At 35.0% G+C, this 12864-nt stretch overlaps 1 protein-coding gene across 1 annotated transcript; it reads right to left on the bottom strand.

Moving 5' to 3' along the window:
• Nucleotides 1-7856: 7856 nt before the first annotated feature.
• LOC103680374 (olfactory receptor 2T8-like) lies at nucleotides 7857-8875 on the bottom strand. The gene has a single exon (XM_008709908.1). The coding sequence runs from the start codon at nucleotides 8865-8867 to the stop codon at nucleotides 7857-7859; it is 1011 nt and encodes a 336-aa protein (XP_008708130.1). The 5' UTR covers nucleotides 8868-8875.
• Between the last annotated feature and the right edge of the window lie 3989 nt (nucleotides 8876-12864).

Here is a 12864-nt window from a genome sequence, read left to right as displayed (position 1 = left end):
GAGACTAAGAACCATCCTGCTCAGGAATGACTCGATCAGTAGGGGAAGAAAGGGATAAAGAAAGGGGGGTTAATCAGAAGGGGGAATGAAACATGGGAGACTATGGTCTATAAGAAACAAACTGAGGGCCTCAGAGGGGAGTGGTGTGGGGGAATGGGATAGACCGGTGATGGGTAGTAAGGAGGGCACGTATTGCATGGTGCACTGGGTGTTATACGCAACTAATGAATCATCGAGCCTTACATCGGAAACCGGGGATGTACTGTATGGTGACTAACATAATATAATAAAAAATCATTAAAAAAAAAAAAGAAATTCCACCAAAAAAAAAAAATATATATATATATACTTGTTATAGTCATTCTTCTTATAGGAGTTAAAACTTGTTTTGTAGCCTAATATATAATATATCCTAGAGAATGTTGTGTATGGATTTGAGACAAATTCTGCATATTCTGTTGTTGGACTGAAAATTCTTTATATATCTGTTAGGTAAATTCTATCTAAAGCATCATACAAGGCATTGGTTTCCTTAATGATTTTCTCTGTGGACGATCCACCCATTGTTGAAAATGGGCTATTTCAGTCTCCTTTTATTGTTGCATTGTGTTGATTTTTCTCCATATCTGTTGATATTGGTCACAAATATATATATATATATATATATATATATACATATATATATATTTTGTATTGTGTGCATACATAAATCTTCATTGTTAGTTATTGATCTTTTTTGTCTCTTGTGATACATTTTGTCTTAAGGCATATATTCTCTTATATAAGCATAGTTTTTCCTGCTATCTTATGACAATCATTTGCATGGAATCTCTTTTGAAATCCATTCAGTTTTAGTCTATATGTGCCCTTTGAGATAAAGTCTGTCTCATATACACCGCATAGTGATGGATCTTGGTATTTTGGTATTTCATCGAATTAACCACTCTAAATCTTTTGATTGCAAAATTTATTTATTTATTTATTTATTTATTTATTTATCATTTATTCATTCATTCATTTATTTATTTATGAGAGAGAGATTGAAAATACAAGCAGGGGAGGGGCAGAGTTAGAGAAAGTGAATCTCCAGGAGGCTCCCCCCTGAATGCAGAGCCAGATGAAGGGCTTCACCTCATGATCTTGAGCCACTCATGACCTGAACGGAAATCAATAGTCAGATGATTAAATGACTGAATCACCCAGGGACCCCTTGATTAAAGAATTTGCTACATTTTCATTTATAATAATTATTGATACTTAAGGTCTTACTATTGCATTGCCATGTTGGTAAATAATTGTTCTCTGTTTTGGAATTCGTTCCTCTCTCTTTTTGCTGTCTCCTTTGTGATTTTTTGATTGTTTGTACTGTTATACTTAGATTCCTTTCTTTTTCTCTCTTCTATATCTACTGTAGGTTTTAGCATTGTGAATACTACCAGGCATACATAAAACATCTTAAAGTTCTAACACTCCATTTTAGGTGATAAAAAATTAAATTCAGGAGCATATAAAAACTTCTACATTTTTTCCTACCCCTCCTTTCACATTTTATTCTATTGATGCCAGACTTTATGTCCTTTTATATTGTGTATCCATTAAGAAATTATTGTAGCTCAGATATTTTTAATAATTTTGTTGAAGGGCCTGTTACCAAGGACATTACTGGGCTAAAATCCTGGGTGAAGTCATGTCTTCCAGGGCTATAGTCAATAGGAATGCAACTGAGACAAAGTTCTACTCCAAAATCCACAGAAGGTAAACCATAACCAGATTTGTGAATAGGAGTCCCTCCCTTCAGTTTCTGGGAGGGCTCTTACCAGGTAAGTGGACACGTCCTACTTCAGGCAAGATTAGCCCCATATCATAGCTGAGCAGGACAAAAATTGAGTCAACTGTGACGAGTGTCTGTGACTTGTATCTCGGGGTACAGATCATTGGATTATTGTGCCCCTTGTAGGTTCTTGGGTAGGCAGGAATGTCCCTGGACAACAGATCAGTGGGCAGGGAGCTAAGTCTTAGGGCTGCTTCAGAATACTCTAGTCAAAGTTAGAGGGCCTGCATCTGGGGACAAGGATGGGTGTGGTATCTCCCAAATCCCTTGGTGGATGGTGCTGGTATAAGGACCAACTCCATATACAACTGTAGCTGAGTCTATTGGAGACTGGGTGTCTACAGAGGTCATTCTCAGTCTATAACCAGGACCATAACAGGAGAATGTGGCACATGGTTGTACATATGCCTTCATAAAAAGGTCATTCTCAGGCTTGGACTCCATCTGTTTTTCATAACATAATACCTGGAATCCAAAGGTCACTTAAATACAAGTTCATAAGTGGAAAGCTGCACATTGGTGTTGGTGGGAAGTATAAACGGGGAAACCTCTTATTACACTATCTTCCTCAGCCATATATTCCTGATGAAATTAAAAATTTATTTTATGGGGTGCCTACATGGCTCAGTTGGTTAGGTTGTTGGCTCTTGGTTTTGGCTTAGGTCATTAACTCAGGGTCCTGGTATAGAGCCCCATGTCAGGCTTCTTGCTCAGCACTAAGGCTGTTTGAGGATTCTATCTCTACCCACCCACCCTTTCTAAAATCAATAAATAAATCTTTAAAAGTTGTTAAATTATTGAAGAAGAAGGCAATTTATAAATGAGAATAATTTTGGAGAGGAGGGGGTCATGTGGAGCCTCAGACAAAGGCTTAGAATATCTACAATTTTGAGAAATTCACTACATTCAATGATCACTTTCAGCCTCTCATGGGGATTTTATTAAAGAGGGACATAGTCAACAGAAGTTAAAACCCTAGCTTATTTTGATACACTCAGTGTCCATTTTGAAAAGCTGAAGGGATAAAATTTGTTTACATTTCATTTTTTTAAAGATTATTTATTTATCTATTTATTTGACACAGAGTGACATCCAGCAAGAGAGGGAACACAAGCAGGAGGAGTGGGAGAGGAAGAAGCAGGCTCCTCGCCGAGGAGCCTAATGTGGAGCTCAATCCCAGAACGCTGGGATCATGCCCTGAGCCGAAGGCAGAGGCCCAACGACTGCGCCACCTAGGCGCCCCCAAATTTGTTTACATTTCAAAGCAGTAGTTTGACTACTAAAATATAGTACAGAGACAGAAACCTTAATAAAAAATATGATTTTTCAAATTCCTTTTATATTATTGCACTCCTACGTAATTCAAATAAATTTGAGAAAAGTGTATGAATTTTTTCTTCCCATATACATTTTTTATCATATCTCACTTCAGCATTGCTAATATTTTATGTCAGAGGTTATGTCAGAGATCATCCACACTTTCTCATTGAAATGACACAATGTCTGAACCAGGAATAAATCAATGAATGTATGAGTGTGTTTAGAGACTGGAAAAAATGCTACTTAACCAACAATGGCTTAAAAGTCCCTATGTCATCAAATAACAAAGATCAAATTCTTGATCGTGCCATATATCATCTTGGAACTTGCACCCCTTCACTTCTTTCACCATGAACATCAGCAGTCTGTGGCATGTGAATAGCGGACATGGAAGGTCAGTTATTTTGATCTTAAATCATCTAGTCAGATGTTACACATGCTTATTTCCCTGATGTTTTGCAGACCATCCCATACTTCAAAGACAAGGGAAGTGCAGTATGATTCTTAGTCCAGAAGAAGGAAATCCAGATTATTAACCAGCGTCATGAATCAATGAGCTCTCTTTTGTGATTAACAAGTGTTTGGCTCACTTAATTTTCTGCAACAAAGTAAGTTCAACCCCTCAAAAGGAGACAACCAAAATGTGTGTTTAGTCATGTGATGAGGAGTTACCAAGCAGGTCTAGAAATAAATTTCTCTTTTTAGATGACCTGTGAAATACAATTCATCAAAATACACAAAACATTTGGTGATTCAAGGTCCTGATAACACAAATAAATAGTTCTATAAAGAAGTGGAGAGCAGGAGAAACACAGGAGTTGATTCTCAGCTATTCTCAAATCTCAATGGGCACATTTATGGCTGCTTTCTATATTTTAGATGAAGAACATTCATAAATAAAGGCATTTTTCTGTTTCCTTAGACCATATTCGCCACTTTTTCTCATTATTACACTTGGCTCATTCCTCCGGAATATTTTTCTTTTCCTTTCCAATATCTTCATTGCCTACTTACCATGTTAATTGTACAAAATGATTTTCTTGTGGCTAAGTGGTTTTCTCAGTCACCTTCTTGAGGGTGTATATTTGGAATATTTTGGAATCTTTGCATAAAAATATAATTTTCCAAATATTCACTGATTTCTTCTGATCTCCATGAGAGGAGTGAAGTTTCCACTCCATATGTATGAGGCAGGATATGTAATTATGTGCTTTTTTCAATGTGATGTGGTCTGAAATATCTTTTTATCAATTCTAAGCTAAGGACTTTAGAGATAGCTTTATTTTTTCCCCATTTTTTTATGGCTGCTTCTTCCATAACCATGAGAAGTAAATGCTTGAGAAGCTTGTCACTTTCCAAACATTTTTTTTTTCTGTGCTTGATTTCTTCTCCATTCAAATAGAAAGTTCTTACGAAATGTCCAGTTACAAAAATGGAAACCACTTTATGTATTTTCAAACAGAGATAAAGGGTTTCAGAAAATCAATTTCATAGGAGATGGCAACACCCAAGAGCTAAGTAGAGAAAAGAAACAAGCAACCACAGGAAGTTTCCATCACTTTGAGAAATGGAGACATCTGGACAATGTGCCTTCTTGTAGCTCATGAATGGGACCTTCATTTAAAATATGAAAGCAGGATGGGGACTGGCAGGCAATATATAGAACCATAGAAAGAATAGTTGTCTCATAGGAACTGGAAACATGGAAAGTCTCAGCCATTTCCTGGAACCCCAATGAAAAATGACTGGGAGGTAAAGAAGGAACACAGATACTGATTATATCCTATAAGGCTTTATTTTATTCTTTTAATTTTAATTCCAGTATAGTTAAACTTAGTTTTATTATATTAGTTTATTATTATTATATTATATTATTACATGTTATATTAGTTTCCAGTGTACAATATAGTGATGTAACAATTCTAAAATGAAACAAAACAAAAACAATTCTATATATTAGTCAGGGCTCATCAAGGTAAATGCACTCTTAATTCCCTTTGCCTATTTCGTTCATCCACCCACCCATTTGCCCTCTGGTAACTATCAATTTGTTTTCTATAATTAAGTCTGTTTCTTGCTTGTGCTCTCTCTCCAATATTTTCCCTTTGTGCATTTTTTTTTGTTTTTAAATTCCACATATGAGTGCAAGTGTATATTTGTCTTTCTCTGACTGACCTATTTTCTTATTAGTATTATACTCTTTAGCTCCATCCATTTGTTGCAAATAGCAAGATTTCATTTTTTTAAATTTTATTTAAAATAAATTAATTAACATAAAGTGTATTATTAGTTTTAGAGGTAGAGTTTAGTGGTTCATCAGTTGCATATAACACCCAGTGGTCATTACATCAAGTGCCCTCCTTAATGCCCATTGCCCCATACCTACACCAACCTCCCCTTCATCAACCCTCAGTTTGTTTCTTATAGTAAAGAGTCTCTTATGGCCTTTCTCCCTCTCTGATTTCATCTTATTTGAGTATTCCCACCCTTCCTCCATTTTCATCTGTTTTGTTTCTTAAATTCACATATGAATGAAATCATGTATTTATCTTTCCCTGACTGACTTATTTCATTTAGCATAATGCCTCTAGTTCTATATATACTTCTTTATCCGTTCATCAATCGATGGACATATAGGCTCCTTCCATATTTTGGCAATTATAAATAATGATGTTATAAACATTGGGCTGCATGTATCCTTTTGAATTACTATTTTTCTATTCTTTGGGTATCCAGTGCAATTGCTGGATCATGGAGTAGTTCTTTTTTTAACTTTCTAAGGAAACTCTATATTGTTTTCTAGAGTGACTAACCCAGATTGCATTTCCACCAATCCTGTATGACAGATCCTTTTCCTTCACAGCCCCACCAACAATTGATACTTCTTGTGTTATTGATTTTATCCATTCTGACAGGTGTGAGGTAATATATCATTATAGTTTTGATTGGCATTTTCCTGATGATGAGTGATGTTTTTACGCATTTTTTAGTTCAAGTTCAATGAACATTTAGCCTTAAATTAGTTTCAGCAATGGCCTTCTAAAGGCCCTTAATTTTCTGCTAACAGTTTATTTGAGTTTTGTTTTGGTTTGCTTTTGGTTTATTAGTTTGTTTTTGAATTCTGAATTTCTCAGAAATTCTAAAATCTCGTCTCTGAAGCTGAAATGTTACAATAAACTGTGGTTTCTTCATTTTTAAAGTGACATTTCCTTAAAATCAAAATATGTAGGGTATAGGTCTTTGTTATATTTTTTATTTTTTTTGAAATGTTAATTATCCTAAACTTTGCACCTCAAAAGTTGTAGAAAGATTATAAGACTTTTCCCAAGTCATTAGATTTACTTCCTTTAATTTAAAACCACTAAAGAAGGTGATAGCTTAAGCCCTAAGACTTTCGGTGTGATCAAAGATTACTTTATCTATATAAGTCAATATAAAATAGATGTTTATTTTAACCTATGGAAAAATGAAATTTTTCTTAATTACTATTATGAATAAATCTATTGTCTATATTGATTTATGTGGTTAATTTGATCCTGTGTGAATTATTTTTTAATTAGTGTTACTTTTTTCAGATAAAGATGTTCACTTTTATGCTTCATGATTACTGTATATTTTTTTAAGTAAGCTCTATACCCAACATGGGTCTCGAACTCATGATCTTGAGATCAAGAGTCATATGCTTAACTGACTGAGCCAGCCAGTGATTATGATATATAAACAATATTTAAATGTATATAGTTCAATCTGCTTACTTTGTACATAATGATTTTTTAACTCATGTATACCCACACAAAATCCTCTTCAAGCAAAAATTTTGACAATATTTCATACAGGATTTCTATTATTTTCATAGTCATTTAACTACATATTTTTGAAATTTACCAAAATTACATTAAGGTAAGATATATTTTAAATTAATTATTCACTCTTTAAATAATTCATCCTCAAAATTACACACACACACACACACACACACATACACACACAGAGTTGGTGTTATTGACACAAAATGAGCAAATCTTTTAGAATCTCTAAAACAAAGGATTTTTGTTGTTGCTGTTCTGTTTTGTTTTTGTTTTTGTTTTTGTTTTTGTTTGTTTTTGTTTCCCCAGCCCAGGTTAGGACAACTATCTGGGATACAGTCTTCACTAAGGACATAAAACAAGAAATGTTGCAAATCATTAGATGAAAGACATTTTAGAAAGTTATGGACCTTATCTTAGGACTATAACCTAAGCACTTACTTTATCTGAAGGACTGTATGACTTCAGTCCTATGGGAACTGGGGAGGTTCAACTCCCTTAGCTTTATTTATAAATGAATCAGATGTACAGTCTGTCCCCAGGTCAGATTGAATTTCCTGACCTGGTAATAGTTAACGTTTGGCTTCCTTGAGATTCCATGAGCAGGGCCCAAGGACATTAAAAGTTGAAAATCTCCTTTATTTTATCAATGTCTCACTTATCGTTAATTTACAGTGCCTCAATCACTTACTATTATTGCTGAGGTCCAAAGTCCAGAACAAAAATACATAATGATGTATGAAAGCAGGACAAATGTAAATTTTAATTTACCAAATATTAAAGAAATAGTTGTGTTTTTTAATAGTGAAAATTGGCCAAGTGAGAGAAAAATATATTGATATAACACAAATTTCATATAGATACAGTTTGACTGCTGCCACTTTATCAAATTACTCTCACTATAGACGTCCCAGAAAATGTTTCTCCAGCCATTTTCTCAAAGCCCCGTTGACTTCTTTATTCCTCACACTGTATATAAGGGGGTTCAACACAGGTGTGAAGATGGTGTAAAAAGCAGAGACCACCTTGTCACGGGCCACTGAATGGTAGGATTTGGGCCGCATGTAGATGAATATGATGGCCCCATAGAAGAGCCCCACCACAGCCAGGTGAGAAGAGCAGGTAGCAAAGGCTTTCTTCCGAGCTGCTGTGGACTTCATGCGAAGCACGGCAGCCAAGATGAGACTGTAGGAAGTCAAAATGAGAGACAGAGGGATCAAAAGCATCAGGATGCAGCATACAAACATGAAAAACTCAAAAAATGTAGTGTCAGCACAGGCAAGGCGCACGAGTGAGGGCGCCTCACAGAAGAAGTGGTTGATTTCTCGAGAATGGCAGTAAGGGAAGCTCAGAGTGGCACCAGCCTGCATCAGTCCATCCACTCCTCCCAGAAGCCAGGAGCCTGCAGTCATATGCAAGCAGAGCTTCTGATTCATGAGGACTGGGTAGCGCAGGGGGTGACATATCGCCACGTAGCGGTCATAGGCCATGGCCGCTAAGAGGGAGCACTCACCCCCTCCCAGAGTGAGAAACAGGAGGATCTGAGCTCCACAGCCAGCAGGAGAGATGGACTTGGTGCCCATCAGGTAGTTGGTTGCCATTTTGGGGACTATGGTGGAGACCAGCATCATGTCCATGAGGGAGAGTTGGCTAAGCAAGAAGTACATGGGCTTGTGCAGCTGGGGGTCCTCATGGATGAGCAGGATCATGAGGGCATTGCCCATCAGGGAGACGAGGAAGATCATGAGCACCATGGAAAAGAGGAACACATGGGTCAGAGTGTGGTTAAAGAGCCCTACAAGAATGAAGTTTATCTCTGTGGTGTCATTTGCATCTTCCATGGCTCCAGTCATGCCTGGAAGACAAGGAATGATAAGGAATGAGAGTTGCTTGAAGGGAAGTTTAGGCATTTACTTAAGAAGAGGTGGTCAAATGACGAGAAAATAGAATGACACTTGGAGAAATAATTACATCTTTAATCATTCACTTTGTGACAGAATATTTGCCTTACCATCCTATCATACATCTCTGCTGTTCTTACACAGTATTTTTAATCCTATGAAAAGTGCATAACAAGTATTGTTGCAGTATACATTACATTTCTATTACTTCTGTATGTCTTGTTAGTATGCCACACATAATTTACTCATGGTGTTAGGAAATATTATGAAATTCCAGTTTTCTAAGATGTTTGTATTTCTGTGTTGAAAGAGCCTGATAATCCCACATTTTAGTCAATAGTGACGTGATATATCTCTTAATTGTGACTTTTTCATGTTTCTCATGTGCTTAAATTAGTTTCTCAAGATTTCCTTCAATGCCATGAGGAATATTTTAATGTAGAAAAATACACAAAACTAAATGTAGAACTACTATAACTCAGTTTGCAGGTGAAGGACACAAAATGGCTATATGTCTCTGTTTTACATGTGTATTCAGCACATGGTTTCCATATACCAGGCTCACAGCTACCACAGATATTGCTTCAGTATCAATACTACCACATTGGCCATGTCATCATAGTGTGTACTTGTGATGCCAGGGAATTTGTCTCAGTTCAGAGATCTTGCAACAATTAATTATTACACTTAATATGTACTCACAAAATGCTGAATTTAATTAAATGTGTGCATTATTTAAAAAATATCATAAATGCATATAACCACAGAGAATATTAAAAAAATGTTTTCACTTGCAACCTTAAACACTCTGGATTAACAGTAGTCACATATCTTTAAATATAGGAGATAAATTTATTTTTTAACAGATTACATTATTAATCAGCAAATTGATTACATTTTACTTATCTAGTTAGTTGGTTAATTAACTAACTGTTTAATTATGACATGTTTAAATAAATTTATGTCCCAAATTACTCTGAAGCACAGCATCACTGGTGAATAAAAAAATGAAACATCTTCTTTAATTTCTTTACCCCAAAGCCTCAAACATTAATTTTTCTTATTTTTAAGTATCTATGGAGTAGAATTAGATGTATATGCAAATGACTTTTTCTTTCAAAATTTATGTGACATTTCTCTTTTCCTTAGAAATTCGCTCTTTTAAAGACAGCATTAGATTAGTGATTACCAAGAAAATTATGTTTGTGATTTATTCATAATATATAGGATATTGAATCGTTCTTTAGCTTCTATGTAAATTAATTGGTGAGCAGTTCAAAATTTTTAAATGGGCAGGATCTTTTGTAAATATTAGCATTGTTTTCAGTGTCCAGCACATATGACCACTAACCATTATATCTTTAAATGATATAGATGTTCTGTTCATCAAAATAGCTATAAATAAGATATTATAATGAGATTATCACTCTCATGGTTTATTTCAGTTATATATATTTATATTTGGCTTAGTAAGTTATATACTGCTCCATTTTATTACACAATTTACATATAGCATAATATATGAATGAGTATTTAGGATATTTCTAATTTTCTATTAATATAATTTCTGGCCTCATACATGCAGCAAGACTTTCTCTAGTAAATAATATAAATGTAGTGCTTTTTGGCTCTTAGATAACTGAATCCCTAACTTTATAACTGTCACCAACTGTTAATTTTTGTTTCAGTTCTTCCATGTAGTACTATTAGTTATTTTTAAGGGCAATAATTATAATCAATCATAGAAAAGTGAAAGTTAATTTTGTTTAAATTTCAAGTTTATTATTGATACTGAGCAGAAACTCTTTTAAACTTAAACTTTTGGATTAACTCTGCACACTCAGTGTTCAGAGGGATCAAAACCAAGACCAAGGAAACACAAACAATTATAAGAACATGTTATGAGCAGCTACATTCCAACACATTAGGTAATCTGGAAGAAATGGATGCATTCTTAGAAGCATATAAACTACCAAAACTAAAACAGAAGGAAATAGAAAACCTGAACAGACCCAAAAGCAGCAAAGAAATTGAAGCAGTAACCAAAAATCTCCCAATAAACAAGAGTCCAGGGCTAGAGAGCTTCCCAGGGGAATTATACCAAATATGTAAAGAAATTATACCTATTCTTCTGAAGATGATTTCAACAATAGAAATGGAAGGAAAACTTGCAAACTCATTCTATGAGGCCAGCATTATCTTGATCCCAAAACCAAACAAAGACCCATTAAAAAGGAGAGATACAGAGCAATATTCCTGATGAACATGGATGCCAAAATATTCACCAAGATACTAGCCAATAGGATCCATTAGGACATTAAAAGGATTATTCACCATGACCAAGTGGGATTTATTCCTGGGCTGCAAGGGTGGTTCAACATTTCCAAATCAATCAATGTGATATATCTCGTTAACAAAAGAAAGGACAAGAACCATTTGACACTCTCAAGTGATGCGGCAAAAGCATTTGACAAAATACAATATCCTTTCTTGATTAAAACTCAACACGTGTAGGGATAGAGGGAACATACTGCAATATCATAAAAGGTATATGCAAAAAGCCCACAGCAAATATCATTCTCAAAGCTGAGAGCTTTACCCCTAATGTCAGGAACATAACAGGGATGCTCAATATCACCACTGTTGTTCAACATAGTACTAGAAGTCCAAGCCTCAGCAATTAGAAAACAAAAAATATAAAATAATAAAATAAAATAAAATAAAATAAAATAAAATAAAATAAAATAAAATAAAAGGAATTCAAATTGGAAAAGAAAAAGCCAAACTCTCACTCTTTGCAGATGACATGATATTTTGTGTGGAAGCCCAAAAGACTCCATCCCAAAATTTCTAGAACTCATACAGGGATTCAGCAATGTGGCATGATATAAAATCAATGTACAGAAACTAGTTGCATTTCTATGTACTAATAATGAGACTGAAGAAAGAGAAATTATGGAATTGATTCCATTTACAATTGGACCCAAAACCACAAGACACCTAGGAATAAACCTAGCCAAAGAGGTTAAGAATCTGTACTCTAAAAACTACAAAATACTTATGAAAGAAGTGAGGAAGACACAAAGAAATGGAGAAAGTTCCCATGCTCATGGATTGGAAGAATATACATTGTTAAAATGTCTAAACTACTCAGCGCAATCTACACATTCAATGTAATCCCTACCAAAATACCACCAACATTTTTCACAGAGCTGGAACAATTAATCTTAAATTTTGTATGGAACCAGTAAAGATCCCAAATAGCCAGAGGAAAGTTGAAAAAGAAAATTAAAGCTGGTGGCATTGCAATGCCTGATTCAAGCAGTATTACAAAAATGTAATCAGCAGAACAGTATAGTTCTGACACAAAAACAGACTCAGATCAGTGGAACAGAATAGAGAGCCCAGAAATGGACCCTCAACTCTGTAGTCAACTAATCTTCAACAAAGCAAGAATATATAATGGATAAAAGACAGTCTCTTCAACAAATGATGTTGGGAAAATTGGACAGCCCCATGCAGAGGAATGAATTTGGAGCATTTTCTTAAACCATCCATAACGATAAACTCAAATGGATAAAAGACAGTAAGCCATCAAAATCCTAGAGGAGAACACAGGCAGCAACCTTTTTTTTTTTTTACCTCAGTTGCAGCAACTTCTTGCTAGACATGTATCCAAAGGCAGGGGTAAGAAAAGCAAAAATGAACTATTGAGACTTCTTCAAGATAAAAATCTTTTGCACAGCAAAGGTAACAGTCAACAAAACTAAAAGGCAACCTACAGAATGGTATATTTGCAAATGACATATAAAAAAGGGTTAGTATCCAAGTTGTATAAAGAACTTATCAAACTCAATACCCAGAAAACAAAGAATCCTGTCAAGAAATGGGAAGAAGAGATAAACAGACATTTCTCCAAAGGAGACATACAAATGGCCAACAGACACATGAAATAATGCTCCACATCACTTGTCATCAGGGAAATATAAATCAAAACCACAATGAA

Source organism: Ursus maritimus, unplaced genomic scaffold, assembly GCF_017311325.1.
Source record: "Ursus maritimus isolate PB19 unplaced genomic scaffold, ASM1731132v1 scaffold_5, whole genome shotgun sequence".
Classification (NCBI taxonomy): domain Eukaryota; kingdom Metazoa; phylum Chordata; class Mammalia; order Carnivora; family Ursidae; genus Ursus; species Ursus maritimus.
This window is presented reverse-complemented; position numbering and strand designations above follow the sequence as displayed.

Excerpts from the sequence above, each read along its gene's own strand:
- LOC103680374 (XM_008709908.1), bottom strand. The coding sequence starts at position 8,867 with ATGCCTAAACTTCCCTTCAAGCAACTCTCATTCCTTATCATTCCTTGT.